The sequence below is a fragment of the Phalacrocorax aristotelis genome, chromosome 5, assembly GCF_949628215.1.
Source record: "Phalacrocorax aristotelis chromosome 5, bGulAri2.1, whole genome shotgun sequence".
NCBI classification, from domain to species: Eukaryota; Metazoa; Chordata; class Aves; order Suliformes; family Phalacrocoracidae; genus Phalacrocorax; species Phalacrocorax aristotelis.
This window is the reverse complement of record NC_134280.1, coordinates 24,194,446-24,216,555: the sequence shown is the minus strand read 5'-3', so window position 1 is coordinate 24,216,555 and position 22,110 is coordinate 24,194,446. Positions and strand designations below refer to the sequence as shown.

General features: G+C 39.7%; 1 protein-coding gene across 6 annotated transcripts in view; it reads right to left on the bottom strand.

Annotated features, from left to right (window-relative positions):
- Window positions 1–934: 934 nt before the first annotated feature.
- Window positions 935–22,110, bottom strand: part of RAPGEF4 (Rap guanine nucleotide exchange factor 4) — a 163,866-nt gene continuing 142,690 nt past the window's right edge. For all 6 annotated transcript variants that reach the window (XM_075093465.1, XM_075093464.1, XM_075093466.1 and 3 more), the window contains 8 exons: window positions 20,562–20,687; window positions 19,915–20,093; window positions 15,059–15,149; window positions 12,779–12,829; window positions 12,067–12,154; window positions 11,666–11,730; window positions 3,730–3,784; window positions 935–2,207 (listed from right to left, as the gene is read on the bottom strand). In XM_075093465.1, the coding sequence (XP_074949566.1) occupies window positions 2,080–2,207; window positions 3,730–3,784; window positions 11,666–11,730; window positions 12,067–12,154; window positions 12,779–12,829; window positions 15,059–15,149; window positions 19,915–20,093; window positions 20,562–20,687 (783 nt within the window). In that variant the 3' untranslated portion in view covers window positions 935–2,079. The remainder of the gene's footprint in view (window positions 2,208–3,729; window positions 3,785–11,665; window positions 11,731–12,066; window positions 12,155–12,778; window positions 12,830–15,058; window positions 15,150–19,914; window positions 20,094–20,561; window positions 20,688–22,110) is intronic.

Genomic DNA, 22,110 nt, shown 5'->3' with positions numbered 1-22,110 from the left:
TCTCGGCTTTTGCAGGACTTATGTTTTGACTAAAAGGATGTAATTATTTTTATAGATACAAAAAAAAAAATCCTTATGTGTATACCAACTCCACACAGTCCTGGTCAATGCCAAGAAAAGTATATGCTGCATCTGAGGCAAAATGTAGACTATATCGATGAGGACATCTCCGAAACTTAATTATGAGATAATAGTTGCAACCTGTAATTTCAGGCTTATTCAGTTTTATGACATCCAGCTTTGCAGAGCAGAGCTGATGCGAATGCAATAGAAAAGCCTTTTGCCATTTGAACATCATTGTTCCCTTGGCACACACACGGCCACCATCAGTGCTTGCCCAGCAGCAGTGCAGCCATCCCGTGGAGTATTCAGGCTAGCACAAATGATCTCGGAGGGGAAAGGGTACGTGCCAGGTCACCTCCTCCCTCATGGCTACAGAACCTGACAGACCTCCTGGGGGTGACTGAAGCCAGAGGCCTCTCAAGTGCCACATTAGCCTAGGTCTCAACTTGAGTCAGCCAACCTGAGGTAAAATCCTGTCCAAGATAAGGTAACTTTTAGTGGTCATATTAGTGACCAAACAGGACAAATCAGTCAGATAGCTAAAATGAAGAACACATCCCTTCCTCATTTAAACCTTTCCAGTTTAAATGTTTTCTGTCTTTACATGGGAGGGTAGGGGGCCTCCTTAGAAACTCTAAACAAACCAGCTAATAAAACCACAGTGTTGCATCACTGCACGGCTGTCATCCCCTGTGGCAGGGACGGATCTGACTGGCTTTACATTGGTCATCCATATCACATTGGATGTAGGCTAATGGCGGTTTTGAGGCTCAGCAAATGACAAGCGACGTTTGCTATATCAGCCAATTAATAGCATGGGTATTTATACACAAATGAAGCCCAAAGTGCAAATAAGGCCAGCGACGAAACCTTTCCGGCAATTACATTTAATAAGGTACTGTGTGTTATTTACAGCAAACATACATCACACAATTCCTACACATAAAATGCACAAAGTATAAAGACAAAAGCTGCTCTCCCATAACATGCTAAACAAAATAAATAAAACTGAATTATTTTGGCACAATAGCTATTACATAAATAAATATTCTGGAACATAATGAATTAACATTTATTTACAGTCTATTGAAAGTGCAAAACAATTGGCTGAAAATTAAGATAGTTGTAAATGCTTAAGACCAGAAAATATGTGTTGACCAGCCACCAATAATTATAGCTGAATTTTAAGGTATTAATGTCTTGAATTAATGTCTTATTCTCTTGAAATCAGTTTGTGCATATTGTGCTCTGTTTGAACCAGTCCTTTGCTACCTTTATGCTATTGATTTTGACCACCTTACTGTTGTAATGGAATTTTGTAAAAACCTGATTGGTAATTTTAAAAAAGTAAAATGTAAACACAGATTAATCTATTTATCATTTAAAATATTTTCAGTCCTGTCAGCTTTCTGAAATGGCCACACTGCTTGCAGTAGTAGGCAGTATGATTAAGATTAGACATTTTTCTTAGTATCTGTTGTATTTCAAATGGAAATATTTGCAAGTCTTCTCTGAATGGATCTATACCTTGGACCTCTCTTGAACCTACATCCCTTCATCAGATGCATACATACATCTTCTACTGAGGTCAACAGTAGCTGGGCAAGCTAAACTCATGATCAGTTTTGGTCCTGACCTGGAGAATAAGTCATAAAACACAGATTTTTAATTAGGGAGAAAAACACTGCCTCTCTTAGAATTGTTAGAAGCTTTTTTGTGCATTTTTCACTAACTATTCTATTTTATCTTTTGCCTTTTTTTAATCCATGTGAGAAATCATTTACTACACTTTAAGAAAAATTAACAGTTCACAACATGGCCACCCATACAGCTACAGTGCATAAATTCTTCCTCAGCCAAAGTTCTCTGACAGGCTGGTACATTGTGCGTTGCCTAAGATCTTAGAATATGTTTTTGCTTAGTTCTGTAGTGGCAGTGCGGTAGCAGAGAAAGTGAAGTTCTTAACAAGTGACCTTGACAGGATAAAAGATCATTTCTCATCATTGCTTCAAATGTTTATGCTCGACGCGGTTCTAGTCGGTGAGACATGTGTGATAAAGTTCTCTGGTTGTCAATCACATTTAATTGCCGCACATAGCTCCGAACATCCTGATGGTTCTTATTAGTTAGGGCTGCGTCGGGATCTGGTGAAAGAGAAATGATGTAGGATTGATACACTTAAACGAACAAATGCCTGAACAGAATGCATAACTCTATACAAGCTGTCACAGGAAATGCCAGATCCTGGGGAGTTTAAAAAAAATTATTTAGAAATCACTCTCTTTGAAACCTTTTCTCCATATCTGATAGTCTTTCTGGTTACTACTCCCACAAATTAACTTTTTTCTCACATATACTTGGCTACATTTACTAAAATTGATGGCCCTTGGTTACAGTTTTATACACCACCTTACTAGTCAATAGCTATAAATTATATAGCTAACTAGTATGATTTAAAGCTGCCCATCTGCTTTTGAATCAGCAGCGTTCACACAGATTCAAAACTACATAATTGATTTAAGCTTCCTTTCATGAAATATTCCCATATCTGGCTCAGTAACACTGTAGTGCTTAGTGGCTGCCCCATTCAAGCCTCAAAATTGACTACCTGTTTACATTACTTAACATAACCACATTATACCTACTTCACCAACAATTATGAAATACCACTAAGTTAAAATCTCAGTATCTTCAGCCTCACAGTGAACAGCTTACAATTTAATGAAATGTGTTAGGTAACTTGGTAACTTAAACTTCTCTAAAAATAAGATACTGGAGCTTCTACTATATATCAGTACACATACACAAAACCCATGGAACTCAGATACAGTAGATCCATCTACTGACATTTTGTTATATCATGTACAGTGAAAATCCACTTCCATTTCTAAATATGTGGAGGTCTCACTAGTGCTTAATACATTAAAATTAAAAGACACATAGCCAGAAAAACCTTGATGGCGAGAGAAAAAAAAAACTCCCATAACTTGATCTTCTGAAGTTAAGCTTTGACCCAGATGGAAAGAAACAATTTTTATTAAAATGTGTTGTGTTATTTATTCTGTTCTTTTGAGAAAGTGGAAGGCTGTTGTGAGGCAAAATGAATGACGTGCTGAGGAAGAGCCAGTGTGACTGGGACTGACAGTGCACCTGGGTGGGTGAGACCCACAGAGCAAGCCCGTCTGACCATACAGCTCTGTCATCTTACATGGCCTCAAGTAAGTTCTGGTAATTATACTGACAAACAGGTTTTAGGTTCATCACTGTATGCAGTTATGTCATTTATAAACGTCATGTTTCCGGACTGGTTTCCTACTAAAAAATAGTGTTTATTCACGCAAGTATCTTGCATGTATCTGTGTGCTGTCTGCTAGCCTTATTTCAACCGCTTCTGAACCAGTGGCTAATTACAGCCGATTCTAATTTGACAGATGTGTAGAGATCTCACAGATATTTAACTCCTTCACGTGCTTGGAAAAGAGATGGAGGAGAAGGGGCCTATTAGAGCTTCCTGAAGGATATTTCACCCTATGAAACATCGGAGGATCCAAAGATGGAAGAATCACTGGAAACCAGGATTTTCAATTCTAGTACACACAGAATTAGTTGTAATTACTGTAGCTACTGATGATAAAGCTGACTGTGCAGATGTTGTAATACACTTACTGAAAGATTGGCTTCGGCAGAATTTCACCGTCCTGACAGTGTTGGCAATCATGCGCTGGAAAGAAAAGATGGGATGCAATCAGAGGACAAGCACTGTATTTCATCATCATTTAAACGAAGCACCTAACTGTGCCTGAGTGTGAAGACATATGCCAATAAAAGCAGTCATATGAATGAAAATATAATTTTAATGCTGATACCCTCATATGCAGGGTGTGATTTGCATTTACACAGGCTTTAAATGAGTGTGAGTATAATTTACATGCGCTCAGAGAACCCTTTCCCTTGCTTGGATGCTGTAAAAGGCCTTAACTAAGAATGAAAATCAGCCCCTTCAATGTGCATTTCCTTGATAACATCTTCCCACAGTCAAAAGTAAAAGGAATATCACGTAGAACACCTTGGAGTATGTACACATCTTAATTTTAAGACCATCAGTTCCCAGTAGCAAGGCCATTTCTAGAACATGCTCAGCAATTAAAGAGCTTTCAGCTTTCATAGGAGTTTGAGCTTAAAATGCAGCTTACTAAATGTAGCTTATTATTAAATGTAGCTATTCTGAAACAGATCTAAAATATTTTAATTCTAAAGCACAAGTTCCCAAAAGATTTAGGGAATTTGGACATGAGTCTGCTTATATTGCTCCTAAAGTCATACGTATTTACAAGTGGAAAATAAGTAGATTTCAAGTAAGAATAATTTTTATCCTATGCTAATTTTCATACCTCTTCAAGCCATTACTACTAGGCAGATTTTCTAAGCCACTTACTTTGCAAACATTCTCATATTTGTTCAGCATTAGGCATGTGAATAAGCCCCATTGACTTCAGTGGAACCTCTTAAATACTCAAAGATAAGCACCTGTTATAATACTGGACTGAGACAGAATGCACTGCATATTACAGTGCTGGTTCTTCAAGTCTAACACAATCAAATGAAAATCAAACCAACATGAACATGTAAACATGAAAGTTTCATAACTCTATGGATTAATATTTGGCTCTGTTATGTGATGTCTACCTGGACTTCAGCAAAGCCTTTGACACTGTCTCCCACAGCATCCTCCTAGAGAACCTGGCGGCTCATGGCTTAGACAGGTGTACTTTTTGCTGGGTAAAATCGGGCTGCACGGCTGAGCCCAGAGAGTTGTGGTTAACGGAGCTAAATCCAGTTGGTGGCCAGTCATGAGTGGGGTTCCCCAGGGCTCAGTGTTGGGGCCAGTCTTGTTTAATATCTTCATCAATGATCTGGATGAGGGGAACGAGTGCAACCTCAGTACATTTGCAGATGACACCAAGCTGGGTGGAGTGTTGATCTGCTCGAAGGTAGAAAGGCTCTGCAGAGGGACCTGGACAGGTTGGATCGATGGGCTGAGGCTAATTGTATGAGGTTTAACAAGGCCAAGTGCCAGGTCCTGCACTTTGGTCATGACAACCCCATGCAACGCTACAGGCTTGAGGAAGAGTGGCTGGAGAGCTGCCTGGCGGAGAAGGACCCGGGGGTGCTGGCTGACAGCCGGCTGAACATGAGCCAGCAGTGTGCCCGGGTGGCTGAGAAAGCCAACAGCGTCCTGGCTTGTATCAGGAATAGTGTGGCCAGCAGGAGCAGGGAGGTGATCGTGCCTCTGTACTCACCACTGGTGAGGCCGCACCTTGAATACTGTGTTCAGTTTTGGGCCCCTCAGTACAAGAAGGACATTTGAGGTGCTGGAGTGTGTCCAGAGAAGGGCAACAAAGCTGGTGAAGGGTCTGGAGAACAAGTCTAATGAGCAGCTGAGGGAACTGGGATTTTTTAGGCTGGAGAAGAGGAGGCTGAGGGGAGACCTTATCACTCTCTACAACTACCTGAAAGGAGGTTGTAGTGAGGTGGGTGTTGGTCTCTTCTCCCAGGTCACTAGCGATAGAATGAGAGGAAATGGCTTCAAGCTGCATCGGGGAGGTTTAGATTGGATATTAGGAAAAGTTGCTTTACTCAAAGAGTGGTCAGACATTGGAACAGGCTGCCCAGAGAGGTGGTGGAGTCGCCATCCCTGGAGGTATTTAAAGGATGTGTAGATGTGGCACTTCAGGGCATGGTTTAGGAGACATGGTAGTGTTGGGTTGATGGTTGGTCTTGATGATCCTAGAGGTCTTCTCCAACCTTAATGATTCTATGATTCTATGCTCCTATTTCAAGGAGAGACTATAAGAGTTGAACTGCACCAGCCAACCTGATGAAGTCTCAGGAATGTCTAACTTCAAGGGAAGCTTTGCTAAGGACACTTCATTTTTATGAGGATAGCTAGTATTGTTTGATGTGCTTTCTAGATGGATTGTTAATACACACACTAATTTTTCATACTTGCAAATGTTTAGGCTTTGAAGCTTCATTTCAGAATGGCCTTTGGAGCTAGACTGTAGGCTCAGTGTTTGATTAGTTTAGTATTAAGTGTCATAAGTGAAAATTAGATTTATCAAAAAAGTGTGTTCTGTGGAATAATTTTACTTTTTTCTTTATGTGGGGAATTTGTTCTGAAAAAAAGCACAGCATTCAGAATAAGTGCTGTAGTGCTTTATTGTACTGAAAGACAAATTACGTGTGTAGCAAAAGTTTCTAAAAAGTTTTCAGTATTTCTGAATTTCTCATATGGGCTATTCCACGCAAGGAAAACCAAAGTGGCAATGAATTTGTGTGACTTCTGGTTGAAGGCTGAACTGCCTGGCTTCCTTCAGATGGCTGAAAGGCTTCATTTTGTGGAGTTACTTTGCCTATTCTGAGGATAATCTCATTCAATCTGTGCATTCAGAAGTATCCCAGCAATGATGAAACATAAAGGAATAAGGTGTTAAGGCAGAATAAATGGAGAAACTGTGGCCAGAAGACAACATTGCAACCCAATGGAGAGATTCTGGAGCATTATGTATCCTTGAAGAGCTCCTTTCACATTGCTTTTTTCCAAGTGCTGTTGTACTGTCTAATACAAACTCAAAAGAGCTCCTCTTTGGAAGATGCAAACTGAACAGAAAAACAGCATATGAAGCGAAAGCGACTTTTCCTTCCTGAATCTTGTAGATAAATTGGATTGTCTTCTTTCAATTCAAGAGAACTAGAAACGTACTGAGAAAATGTTCAGATGAAAGTTTAATTACCAGTTCCTTATAATTTTTCTTCAAATAGAGGATTACCTCTACTTAATGCCTGCAAAAATTAACCTCCGTTTGCTCACTGTGCTAAGAAAGACCATTACTGAAAAATCCATACAAACTTAAATTTGGATCTTTCAGAAATAGACACAACTGCATAATATAACAAGCAACTGCTACTACCAGCAGGCTATATATACACAACAATACCTTTCAAGTTTTATGCAGTCTGGAATAGTGGCAGCAGGCCAGCACATTATCTTCTAATCCATTCCAAACCCAGGTTTCTAAATGTTATAAATATTCATATATGCCATAGAAAACTACTAAGGGCTTTAGTCACACACTTTTTGCATAATCTTTATGTTCCAAAAATGAAAGAATGTTTGCCCTTTTTTTGCATAAGGATCAGAGTGTGAATTCCCTTTTGTTCATCTCCACAAAACCCGAAAACCAATATGCACAGATTCTTTAATCCTCATTTCACACCTGAAGGGTGAAGAGGCTTGACAAAAAAAAGCATCAGTGGCTAACATCATGGCACTGTCTTGTGCTGCCATGGCAGGTCAGCACTTTCAGAGCTCTTTTGTGACTTCTGCTCCCTCTACAGGTGCCATTTCAGAGACATGCTGGGTAGTGCAACATGGAGATGGTGATCATGGAAAGTGATCTTTGTTCAGGCTGTCTGATAGCTTGAGAAAGGCATTGATAAAGTTCCCAAATAATTGCATCTTCCCTCTGTCTATGAATACAAAATTCTGTACTGGCAGTCGGGCAGCCATAGTTTGAAAAAAGTGGAAATCAGTAGTTTATACCACACAAGGTCATGCATGGACTATATGCCAACCTAGAAGATACATCTGAGCAACACCATGGTGGAAACATCTTGTATCTTGTTTCCATCAGCTTCTTACAGTGAGATAAATAAAAGACCTTCAATACTTCTCTAAAACAATGTCTTGTTTGGTGTTGAAGCCAAAGCCTTTTACTAAAGACTTATACTACTATTACCAATAAATTAGTTATTCTGTCCACTTACTGACAAAAGTATAAATAACATGTTCCAGGCTGGATTTTGAGGCCAAATGCTTATTTCCTCCATCCCCCTCTTTGTTTCATGCAAAAAACCGGCATAGTAAAAAGCACAAGTAAAATGCAAATACAAAAAGTATACCTATTTCTGACACATTCAATATCATTTGTCCACAAACTTTCCTCTTTACACGTAGCTGTGGCTCTGTCACACATGGTATTCTCTTCCCTGGCTAGCTGTCCCTGCCCTCCCACTCCTCAAAGCCTCCTCCAAATACGAGGCATCCATGGGGATCAGGACATGTGGAAGGGGAAGAAGGAGCAGGCAGTTACAAAGGCAGCAGCAGGTAAAGCTCAGCAACTCTGCAGAGTGATGTCCCCCACTACTGCCAATACCACAGTTCTGTCACTACACCTCTGTAAAGACCGATTTATAGGAAAGTGTAGCAGGGAAAAATTGACTCAGTCACTAATGTGGTTTAACACCATCTGTCTGTTTTTCCCTTCTTCTCTAGACAATTTTGTCAAATTTGAAAAAAGAACCCAGAGTTTTCAAACATAAGAAAGCTCCTACCAATTTTCTGTGAAAATAAATGGCTGTGGACAAGAGAAAGATCATGTAAGCACCCTCATCATCTGTCTCCCTCAGGGAAAAGACTGTAGTGCAAGTTCCTATGCTATGACAAAAGCCTATTCACACAGAATTCCCCAGCTATGAAGAAACCACACATGCCCCAGCCACGAGGAAAGCTCTGAGCAGAGCTCAGGCAGCCATGAAACACAAACGTTTAGGAAACCAGGCTTCGCTGTTTCTGGCAGTTGGGGAACTCCTGGCTCAGACACTGCCTGAAAGCTCCTGCATGTTTTAAGGTGCATCATTTAATATAAATAATAACAGAAACATCAGAAAACGTAAAAGATTTAAAGGAAGCTGTTTCAGCTGAAGAGATGCCACTAGATCAAACTTCTACTTTTGGCTGCCAGTTACAGGAATAAAGTTGTCAGCAGCACATCAGCTGTCGGGATCAGAGCTCTGTGGTGAGAACGCAGACACGATGCCAGAGGCTGTTCTTGGTTTCATCACTGTGCTTACATGAGAGCTGGAGGGGCCCACCTCCTCTGGTGGCAAATGGTACCACCAGTGGCAACTACCCAGATATTTTTATTCATAAGCTTCAGCGAGCATCAAAGTTAGGATGGATCAAGGGAAATAATTTTCCAAAGAACAAAGATGTTTTAGACAGATCAGTAAGAGTGGCTCCCAGCAATATTCAGAGGCATCTCCATCTGTTTGTGACAGAACATCATGCAGCAGAACAAACAGGCAGAAACAACAACTGGCAGGACATGATTCCTGTGAGGAAATCTGTTTTCTGCTTTTCTCCTGAAAATGGCAGAATAACATCACAGATTTACTTTGAGTTTATACTTATGTAAAAGAGAGCTGAATTCACCTGAGAGTTATCTGGCTGAGTGGTCTTGTCTTCACTAGTTAATATCTGGCAATTATGTGTGGATATGACAGTTGTAAGCTTAATGCAAGTAGGCGGTAGCGACTGAGGTTTAACAGTAGGCTTTTCTTCTTTGCTTGACCTGATGACACATGCAAAAAACTAAAAACTGCCAGGTCCACATTAAGATTTGAATGAATTACGTGGGTGGAATCTGAACACATGTTGCTTTGAAGAGCTATGGGTTGAGAGAAGCAGTAAAAACACCATAGAAGTATGCAGAATAGGTAGTGAAGAACATTAAAAACATGAAAGATATACTTGTAGTAAGGCCTGGAGGAAAAAGCAGAGTGAGCTTTTAGGTAGAGTACTAATTGAAGAAAAGTTTAGAGGAAGGAGAACGTTTCCCTTCCTGTTGTGTGGAGGAATATGAGACATTATATTGATTCTTTGAAAAATATAGAGCATCAAAAAGATATTAATTGATCTTCACTTTCACCTCCTAATGCCAATGCTCAGAGCTCAGATTACTGATCCAAACAGGCAATACTACATTCATGGAGTATAAATTTTATTGAAAACTTTTGGGTGCTACTAGTTAATCCATGTTCTGGAGATAACATGCTTCTGAAGATAAGGCAATGTGCAGACTAGGGTGAAGAGGGCAGACCTGCAGCAGCCTAGACAGAGATCAGTTTAAGCTACTAAAAAATTCACTCTTGGCCTTGGGAATGTCAAACTGTGGTATAGAATGGTGCAGAACTATTTCTAAATTACAAGCCTGGGTTGGACTTCTGTCTATGGACAAGTTCTCACAGGAGAGCTCCTGCCTGCCTCCTGTAATGGCTTTTACACATAACCAGGTATAAAGAAGAGCCTGAGGCATACAGCTCTGAGGCCTACAGATGTACCAGCTTTTCTGGCTTGGGAGGCCTAAGTAGGCCAAGTGAGGTGAAGAACATGGAGCCAGCCATATAGCTGTGGCTATAGCAATGCAGCTGCCATCCCTCCTGGTTTGGAGGTGCTCCAGCCGAGTCTGAGATCCCTTTGTTTTCCCCAAAATATTTACTATATACACTAAAATATATGTATTTATCTATCTATTTAGAACAGACAGTCCAGGAAAAAGTCCTTTTCTACAGGTAGAAGGCTCAAGCCCTTTGGAAGGAGACAGAAACACAGTCTGCATATGCAATTACAGAATGTCATTATTGCAAAGTGAGGTCAGGCCCTTATTCAGGCATTAGCACTACCATTTACCCACAAAAAGTCTCAGCTTAGTAGAGAGGCATTTTCACCCTAGGACAGAGACTGTCCTGGAGCTACAGACTAAAATCTAAGAGAAGAATTCACTCAGAGTGGTGATCATGTTTCTGCTAAGTTTTCTAAAGAGCTGAAGGTCCTCCTTTTTTCCCTTCCATGGTATCAGTGCTTAGAAGGTAAGACAAGCTCCTCTGTAGTGCAGTGGAAATAACCATGGAGTAGTTCTGGTTACTGTAGTACTAAGAACAAGCAATTATGGGTGCAACAGCAGATATGCTCTAGCATGGCTGCTGAATGGAGCTTTACTGTCAGAACAGTAAGTCAGGTTTGGTTTTGCAGTGCAGCTGCTCATAGCTGGGCTTCGTTCTCAGGTGCAGACATTAATGACATTAATCAAGAACATGGCCTTAGCGACCAAGAAAATGGCTTCTCACTGCTGAAAAACTTGAGTTTCAGTTGAGACTTCTGCCATGGGAAGTTGCCTGCCTGCAGTTTTTGACAAAGGTGTTTGAAATAATGACAGCTTAGGTGCAGCGTTTAAGATAAATCAAATTTGAACATAATCTCGCCTTCTATCATTGATCCCCCTTTCCAATACGAAAGTAATTGAGTCACAGAAGTCTCCTTTAACTTGCTAAAGGGAAGAACAAAATAGGATGTTGTGCATGTTCTATATTAAAGCTCCTTTCATTCTCTGAGGAACAATGCAGAACTATCCCAGCCTGAGGCAGTTCAGTCCTGTTTGAAGAAACAGCAGTTAAAATCACAGCTTGGTCCCAAACTGGCTGTTAAAAATTGTCCCTAACAGCTCTGCTTCCTGTCACTGCTGCTGCCTCTCTTAGGAAACATCTTGGCTGTGCATGGCTCAGTGGGCAGCTTCTTCTCCACCTCTATGAGGTTTTCCAGAAACCCAGAGGTCCCAGATGCTGTGCACAATGCAGACTATTTTTGCCAGCTCTTGGTCCTGCCTTCACTTTCTCTAACCCTGGAAGTCATTGTTGAGTTCACTCTTGAAGAGATGAATAGGGAGGTCTTTTAAAATTTTCATTTCAAATATGTCATACTTACCATTTTTTCAAAGTTTACTAGATTATCAGTGAATGTCTTGTTCCCCTCATGAGTAAACGTCATGTCTGTATAGAAATAAAAGCCACATAAAAGCCCATTACTGAATCATGGCCATATAGAACAGCAGAACTTTTCATCTGTCCCTTACAAATATCAAAGCAGCTACAAAAGTAAAACATTTAGTTTTTAATTTGCAGCATTTCTGAGACTAGTAAAATTGAGGTATGATATTCAAATGTACTAAAGCAGTTTTTCTTGTCTCTGTGTCACGCTTTTTATAATGGAAAAAGATCATACCTCACACTGAGATTGATTTTTGCTTTTTCTTGCTGCTACTCTTATTCTTCAAATATTTGACAAATAGCTTTCAAGTTAATAATTCTGGTAACATCCAAGCTTACCTTTTATAAGTAGTGGCATGAAAGGAATTATTGGAGGGTCCAATTTAGCTACAGTTAGTCTGTAGGCCCTATGGTTTCTTGATGGATCCTTAAGAAGAAAAGAGAAATCAAATAATTACTAATACGTATTATTATATGTATTGAGACACTGTATGCATTCATTTAGATGTCATGGCATTTATTAAAACCATTATTTTCTCCTGTGGCTTTAAAAGTGCATCTGCAAACTAAGAGACCTTTTATCATTCTCCCATACAGCTTACATGCAGCTGCTAAACACATTTTTCATGTCAAATAGCAAGGTAAGATATGATTACAAAAAAATTGTTCATAAAAGGAACCACACATTTTCCTCCCTCCTTGCACTTGCAGATCCAGTTTTGCATATGTTGTAACACTAAAATGTATTGCCTGGAAAAATCCAGGTTGGAAAATATAATTTCCCGTATGTACTATCGGAAAACATGTGATAAAGCTTTTCTGAGTTCCCAGATTAACTTTGAGTGGTACATAAGCTCTCTCAGAGTAGGTTCCTAAGAGTATAATTTATTAGTCATACATACTTGTTTTAGCAGCTCTAAAATGGGATCATAAACTTCTTAAAGTCAAACAAGGACATATAAAATGTTCTGAATCATGGAATTCAAATCAGTTACTCAGAAACTGAATTAGCTCAGATTGTGCATAGAATAAGGGATCTATTGCTATTCACCATTAAGCTTTCAAACTCTGCATAGATCTTCTTGAACTTGCTTGGAAGTTTCTGTTAATAAAAACAAAAATAGCAAACCTTAATTAAATCCAATTTGTGTGGTAATTTTACTGTAAATGCTAGTTCCTTCTACAACGCCCTAAGTCAGGAAAGTGCTCTTTTTGCCAGATATTTCTAACAATGTGCTAATCTAAAATACAACATGTTTCCTAGCAACCAGATTATAAATAGAGACGGGACCAGCCATGAAACCTGGATCCTGATTTAAAGCCCAACTTGAATTTACTCCTTTGGGATGTTTAGATTCAGATTTTTGTTTGGCTCACATCGCAATCACTGAATTCAGAATGTAAGTGAAAGTTCAAGTCAATGGTTTCAGGACATTCCTGATCATAGACTATCTGAAAATACAATTTATACACAGCTTGCGTAGTGGTAGCTCAGCTTAATTATTCATACCTATGATGAACTGCCCTTGCAATATTCAAATCCATGCCTGGGCATTGCCAGGAGGTCTTTTTGTTCATGCTGACATATCACCAACTGTTGCTCAAATTTGTGATGTGCCCAGCAGCCAAGGGCCTCTACCGCTTTCTGGATAATAATAAATTAATGAATAATTTTTCAGTCCACAATACCTACACAAATAAATCGTGGGCAGTTGATCATGCAGTGATTGGGATGAGATGGGCTTTACTAAATATTTTCTCTCCCCCTCATGTTATGCTATACATATTAGATAATTTTACCCTAAAGATTATAAGATATAAGTTAGTTTCAGAGATCACAGTAATGTTTTATGCACACAGAATATGTCAGCTTTCTAGTTTTAATAAGAAAGTTCTCTATTTGCTGATTAAATCAGACTACTACTGTCAGCAGGTAACATTAAAAATTAAGAGAGTTTATAGTGCAGAAATTATTTTTTGCAATACTTTCTACATTTGGAATGTGTACCCTAGCAAGATATTTACACTGTGCCACAGCAAGGGCCTAATTTTTAATCATGTGTGTCAACAACTGTATGCCTAGTTTGCATATGCATGCAGATTAGGTATTTGTGAAATAAGTGGCATAATTGGACATTTGCACCTGCAAATATCTAATTTGTGCATGCAACTAATGTAAATGCATGATAATATAGCAAAAATCAGGTCTTGATATGTTTGGTTTAAAGTATATTTTGTAGATATGCCTCGCTAAAAAAATCAAGCTGCAGAGATTCTCTTGATAAACTGACTGCCCTACAGAACCGGAGTGTGATAACATTTCCCTGAACTAAAGTTCATACCCCACACCTACAAATGATCTCCAGCTCAGACCCTGTGCCCATTTCAGATTGCTGTGTGGAGTATATACATTCAATTCCCTCTTCTCTCTTCATACTACTCCTGTATCATCTCAGCTTTCCCAACTATTCCTCTCAGTAGCCACAAATAAAGGGTCATTATTTTGAGAAACAGATCTGAAAATCTTTGCCTTTAGTGCTGATTGTACATGCCACTTGCAAAATGTACTTTTGAAAACGGGGCTGGTGTCATCTCCTGTTCCAGAGCACTTTTTTAAAGGTGTTCAAATTTTGGTCTCAGTTGCATCAATGACCTCAGTCATGCTACCTATTTTGAATTTCTAATGAACAAAATACATGCACATTCAAGCCTGCACTACTTTTGATAACCAGTGTGTTCTTAGTGGTTACATGTGCTTACTACCTCACCCTGATGGACACTGCACCCTTTTTATATACTCACATACAAAAGAGCAAAACCACAGAAAAAGGTGGAAGCTCTGAGAATGAAGACAAAACTGACAGTAAGCAGGGGAATGCATGTCAGAGAGAAAACCAGAACTGATTAGGACAAACCCATATTTTAATAGGGCAGCAGAGTCCATATGGAGATCAGAAAATAATATGTATAAACAGAGGATGGATTTTAGAGCAGTATCTCTGTAGCAATCTCCCTAAATGATCAGTAAAGTCAAATGGAGGATGGGCTGATGTAGGAGGTTAACTGGCTAACTTGCTCATCCTTGTTGGGCAGTTTAGCTCCTCAATAGAAGCTGCTGTTGTCACTCTTGTTAACTGCTTGTGAGTATTCAACACATCTGTGGGTATACTGCCTTACTAGTAAAAACTGTCAGCATTAGCTAAAGGCTTATGTGCAGGTGCTGAGTTAGTAGATCTAATTTTACCAGTAATAACGGCCCAAGTCATGTTTTTGCTAACTAAAAGCACAAATCCCAGTCAAACTTCTTGGAATTGGATTTTAGCTGACTTACCTCCCATGTTAACGAGAGACGGCTCACAGCAACATTACTCAGTCCCATAATAATAGCGAAAAAGGAATTCAGATTTTTATATTCTTTACAGCTGAAACACAAAGGGACAATTTTAAGTGGTATGTATCAGTCAGGGCAGAAGTACACGTGACAACCTCAAGAGAGCTGAGCCCAGGCATCTAGCATAGGTGTGACTGAGTTTGGGCAGCCCCGGCCAGCACACCTGTGGCACACCACTTCACCTATGTGTGAGTAATTCACCGCACTCTGGAGGCTCCTTCCCCCTGCCTCCTAAAATGACCTCCTGCTTCCACCTCACTGGGTGCCAGCTTCTGCAAGGACATTAAAGGAGTCTTTGAAGCTCCTCCCCACCCAGAAACACAGTCCTGAAATTGGGCTTAATTCAGTTCAGGGAATACCAGAAACAGTGGAAGCAATGGGTTTACAACCTCATTTGCTGCAGAACTTGCTGACAGCTTCTGAACTAAATGTTGGAAGCTGTCCCTAGACAGTCTTCATTGCAGTTGACAGGGGCTCTGAGTCTTTTTAAAGGGAGAAGACCAGCTGTCTAGAGATGCCTGCATGCCAGTGACCTCTCTTGCTGCATATGATTTCTAACTAGTACTTGTAGATTCTGGAACTCTTCAGGATGTTTCAGGCAAAGAACTGCCATTTGTTAACAGCATCATTAAAGATGTCCTGAGCAGTAGGTGCTCTAGGTCATGCTTCATCCCTACTGCAAAGGACAACTTTTGTCACCAATCAGGAAAAAACAGAACATGTAACTGAGTATTATGGAAGATCCAATAACCATAGACAGGTGTAGACACAATCGGGCAGGATTGTGCTCAGCTGGGACTGCATCAGGTGTCTCATGGACTCAGTGGGAACAGAAGAGAGAACAAAGCCTATATCTCATAAATCTGTGTCTCACTAGGTTCCTGCAAATAATTTGCTATTTTTCACAACTGATTTGCCAACATCTGATTTCAGCACCTCAGTCTGCTTCTTTTGCCATTTACCAAGAAAACTAACAAGAATCAAGCTATGATTCTCCAATTTTTTTATGCATCACTGAAGCCCGTAGTTCCTCTGAGGTATCCTCAGCTCCAGACAAAATTAATATGATCATCACATCCTACTGTCCGACTCTATAACTGCCACATCAGCCTATTGTTATTCTGTTCTTTCTGTCCCTCCACTTCACCAGACTTGATGTATCAAGTGGGTGAGTCCTTTAGATCTGGGCCTCACTCGTGTCTGCACTGTGTGAACACTGAGCACGTAAAAAAAAAGATCTCTCCCATCTGATGGTCTGTCTGTTGGAGACTGCTGCCCCCTCAGATCTTCTGGAAGAGCTGCTCATACAAATTCTCCCCCATCAGATTAGGGACAGTGAGCAAGGTTAGCAGAGACAAGCTGAAATGCTAAAGCTACCCCAAGTTATTCTGACTAGAGCAGGTCAGGGAGTGCCTCGTTAGTGGATCTGAGGGGAGATAAGGATGAAAGGCAACCAGGATAGGCTGCCAGTGATAACCTCTTCCCCAGGCACAACTAAATCCAGAAAGGGATATCTGTCCACAGCCTGTGACATTGAGAATAAATTGTGGCATGGTAAAAATAATTAGTACCGCACAGCAGAAGTGCTCAAACGTAGTAGGCAGCTGCAAATGTATCTGCAATATGTAATTTGAATCTATCTTTAATTTTAAGATGGAAGAGTTTTGCTAAATACCCTGTTAAGCAATGTAATTTGACAAAGCCCCTGTTAAAATCCATCTAGATGGATGACATTCTACACCGAATATTCTGTAAATTCTACAGGTTCTACACTAAAGAGCTCAGGTCCTGATAGAGGACCACTGTAAGGAAGGAGAAACAGCGCTGCATGGCTCCACTGCATATATGCTGCCTGTAAAATGCCAGAAAGTGGATCCTCCAAAGTACCACTATGTGGGCTGAGCAGAGGTCCCTCTGCCTCCCAAAACAGACTGTATTGGAAAAATCTTCCTGTTAGTATGAACTGTGAACACACACATATGCACACGCTCTTATCTCTAACACAGACTCGCACATGGTTAAAATCTCTCGGTACTTACATGAGCATATTCATCTTGGCATTTTCCCTGTAAACATACACCCTTCAAAAATATCTTACAGGCTCCTTGGGCTTATAACATGTGCATGTGTATGGAAAGTATGATTTTCAAAAACTGAATGAAAGTGTCTGAGTATAGTGATACACAAGAAGGCTTCTAAATAGCCTGTGGGTATATCTGCAAAGAGGAAATACATACAAACTGGGTTTGTGGATATCCATAAGGGTATGTACAGGTATAGCCTAGGAGGCCTTTCTAATACAATTAATATGGGAAGAACTTACTGTAGGAAATACAGTTCGCTTCTCCCCGTTGTTTGAAAGTTTAATCCTACAGTGGCTGGAGAAAAGAGATGAACCTGGTAACCCCTACATCCTTTCTCAGCAAAGGCAAAGGCAACAACAGCTCCCCTGGAACTGAAAGCACATGTGCACGGCACTTGGAGCCAGCACTTGGCCTTGCGCTCGCCTGCACTGACAGGGAGCACACATCACAGGGTGCGTGGGGTGGCAGACACAAAATGATGTGCCTTCTGCCATGGCGTCTGAGCCCCCAGTCACAGAATTGAAACAGGGTTCTCAGTAACAGTTATCTTTGAAAATCGGTATGTGCAAGGCATCTTGTTACCACTAGTCATGCCTAAGATTAATAGTGCAGCACTGAGCTGTTCTCCCCGAACACTTTTCTAATGAGTCTAGTAGTTCTAGGTAGGGTAAAGTTCTTATTAGGTCTCAAGGATCTTCACAAGGAAAACTTCCTCAAAGATATTGCTTCAAGGCCTGGGCCTGCATCTTTGATCCAATTCCTTGGCTTTTTCTCCCCTCTAACTTCGGTGCACTTTGTGTTTGTTTTAGTGCACACTGTAGCACCTGTTACCATGACAGCACTGCACAGAGGGCAGCAGCCTGGCAAAACTTCCCAGCGCCTTTCCAGCAGCTGCAATTAAACCTGCCCGCTCAGTCTGCACGGAGGAAAATCTTGTGCTTTGACTTTTTCTGCTTTTACGAGACAAAGAGGACTCAGCAGAGCAGACCGCTTTTAGCTACTTATTTTTAGCATTGTAGTGATACCAGAAACATGGAAGTAAACAGGAGGTTGTCAAGCTGTTGTAAATAGCATAGGATTAAACCCATGACACTAAGGAACCCATGGGATAGGGCAGTTTATTAATGAGATATTTAACTAATTTTTAGGACACTTGATTTCAAGTGTTTATGGAAATTACTATTGTATCTTAATTTACCACATTTCAACATTTTCCCATTTCATGCCTCTAACTTTAGAAAAGACCCTGACACATCTGTGTGTGGGTGCCACTGCCCTCTCCTGGACATGGCTTGCCAGACCAGCGGCTTCCTTCCCAGTTTCGCTCTGCAGAATGAGATAATGGAATATCTTTAGTTTCTAAAAATATAAACCTGATCCTGCATGCCCACCACTAGATTTTGAAAATCTTCAGCTTTGACCAACCATAATCCGACCGGAGGGCCCAAAGCAATTCCCAGAAGGAAGTGGGTACTTGCAGAACAGGGCCCTTCCCAGAGATGGGAGGCACGCTGATGCAGAGTTTTGATGTGAACACTGATTTCAGCTATGTGGAAATATTAACTGGGAGGAGGGCGGCATCACAGCTGTAATAGTAATCTCTTCCTTCACACAACTACATTTAACAATGCAAAAAATTAAAACTCATGGTTTAACTGCAAGTATTAACTTCTTTGTTCAATAAGACTGTCTAAAGGCTGCTGTCACAATGCCCAGAATCATAGACAAACACTTAAACAGGCAGTTCTTCACTGCACACCTCAGGAAACCGTTTGTTCAGAAAGCAATGAGTGTAATAAATACACCACAAACTGGAAAGGAAGGAAGAGGGTAGCAGTGATAAAATACTAGCTATGGAGGGCAGGGGCATGCTCCTGCTCCCTCTGAAGTCAGTCACACCCTTGCCCTTGACTTCAGTGGTAAGGAGTCAAGGCCAATATCTTTGGCATGAAGGCTCCAAAGATTTTAAGTTTTAATATGAATAAAAGAATAGAAGACAGCAATAATTGCCTTCTGTCCAACCTCAGACCCAGCAGTTACTAACAAAAAAGGACATCCATATTGTTGCATTTTTAAACAAAAATATTAGAAAAACTGTACCAAGCAGACTGAAGGTAACATGAGCCTCATCACCTACATATTACATCTCTTTTTATCTCACCCTCAGAGATATGCTGTGAATTTGGGGTTGTCCTGTGCAGGGGAAGGAGTTGGACTTGATGATCCCTGTGGGTCCCTTCCAACTCAGGACATTCTATGATTCTATGATTCTTTGCTTCCCTCTGTTGGTTTTCCCACTTCGGGCAATTCTGAGAACAGTTTTCGTGAACAGCATCAGAAACACTTCAATTCTCAGGAAAATGAAGGCTCAGTTTTGTTAATATTTACTAATTAGCATATTAATATTTGCTAATGCATGTAAGGGTAAATGAAGGATTCTCCTATTGAACTGAAATATATTTACTCACAAATTTTGTGTGAAAACATGGCCCTAAGAAATCACAGATCGAGGAGCAATGGAGAGTAGGACAGGAAAGATGAACAGATATTAAAAAGGTTCTATACAGCCCTATAAGGAAACGGACAGAATTTCTAAATAGAGAACATTTTTAACCTCTACTGTGTGTGGCTGTCTGAAAATAAAAAATAAAAATAACAACAAATTGACTATACTGAACCTCATTTCCAGATCACAAATGACTGTATACTTACTGGGCTGCTATCTTAATATACTTCTTTAGCAGCTGAACACGCTTACTGAGTTGAGAGCAAAGACAAATCTCTGTGACCACCCAGAACTGAATTTCATTAAATCTTCTTAAAAACAAGTCCAGATTTGCTGTGGTCTTCTTAAAATTGTGCCTTCCGAAAGTGTGATAGATCAATTCCAGCTAGGAAAAAGAAAACAGTTTGGGATTTATTTTTTTTTCCCAGAAATCTTACCTTAGGGACACAGGAAAGAAGCTAAGAATGACCAGGTTAAGTATCTAGCCTGAAACTTGCTCTGCAAGCATATATTGCTGTACAGATGACAAGAATTCAGGTTGTAAATCCAGTAGACAATAGCTGAGGCATACTAAAAGCATAACTACAGGCTATATATAAATAGCTTAATGCCTTAAAACATACAAGAGTAATTCAATAAGCAGCACACGCTCAGGAGAAGCTTAACTTTATTTTTGCATTTTGCCTATAAAATTAATAATGCCTTATAATTTCAAAACTTGTAGGTGGCTTTATTGTAGTATTTTTGAAAATCAAGCTTAGAGAAAGTTTTGCAAATAATGCACAAACCCACAAATGTAAAACTAAACACTTTCTAACAGATTCTTATCTGCTGAACAGATAGATCCTCATACCTCATGTACACAGTTGAAGAGCTCCCAGTCATAAACTGTCATCTGATGTGCTAAGTCTTTGGAGCTCATCAGCTCAAACGTTCCCACTGTACCAGTAGATGGTCCTTCTTGTTCTGGTAACGGTGCCTACAAATGGAAAAATGGTATAGAAATATTTTTAAAATACTAAATTGCATGATTGGTGCTTTTCTTCCATAATGATTCTGATTTTTTTCTTCAGTGTGACCACTTTCCTAAGCATGTTTCTAATAGTAAAACTGAAATTTGAATTTAACCACGGTCTGGCATTAGGAAATGAGAGAAGCCCTGTGCAAAATCAGTATCCACTATGCACAGGATAGTCAGGAAAATTCTGAAAGCTCTTCAGAGGCACTGTAAGGAAATAAAACAGACTGTTCTCAGTGTGTTATTTTTAGCATTGTTCTAAAATTTGAAGCCAGAAATAAATAATTCAATACACGTTGTGCTAACTAAAGCACGTCTGTTTGTTTAGGAGCATAGGTCTTTCCACAAAGCTTTTGTTATCAGTTTCCTTTTTCACATACACAAATAACTAGGCCACAAAGCACAAGCCAAACATTTGTGCAAATTACTGATTCTAATGATGAGAATTATTACATCTGCCATACTTCAGAAATCTGCAGTGATTGCAATATCTTCTGATCATTTATAAAATAAGCCTTATACTTGCTGTTTGACAGTACAGGGATGCACCATTTGTGACTGCAAAACTCCTGGCTATGCTAATGAAAATTATATGCACAGTCTTATGAGAAAGAATACTTTAAAGCATTCAAGTATAAACCATTCTTGAAAGACACTTCCATACCACCCAATAAATGAGATGTGATCTACAGTTTTGTACACAGGTGAATCTTATACTAAAGCGAGATTTAAAACGTGGCTTGAGCCAACGTCAGATTTGAAGTAGTCTGTTGTGTATATTAGGGTCAAAGTGGTTGAACCAGCACTGCTAAAATACTAACAAACAACCCTCTTGCAAATTTAAATGTGTTACATCAGTAAAGCTTCCAGTGAACCCACATTTTAATTGATTTGTTTCCAGGAGAGGGCAGTAGAATTCACTTACAAGTTTCTCAATTTCTCGTAGGGTCTTTGTTAGACAATAACAGAGCACGGAATTGTCAACAGGCTCCTTTCTGAGTACAAACTCAATAGAGTCTGCAAGATTAACAGATCACATTTAAATACTGCAATATAAAAGAAGAGCTAACTAAATTAATCCCCTTTTATATAAGAATATTATATAGCCAATAGAAAAAGGACTGACTGGATTACTACATCAAATCACTTTCTCAATAACACACAGTATGTAGGAGCTTTATTTCTGTATGAGTTCTTGCTTTGTACTCTAGGGAAAACTTGTCTTTCAAATATCATCATATTAATTAGATTATTCAAAATTACTAAAATAAACCATAGGTATTATTACCTTAAAAGCTCCATCTACAATTTTAAAAAATAGTGTATATAAGCAAAGTATTATCTAAAAAACATCAGGACAGCCATCAATCTTATAACAGCCTGC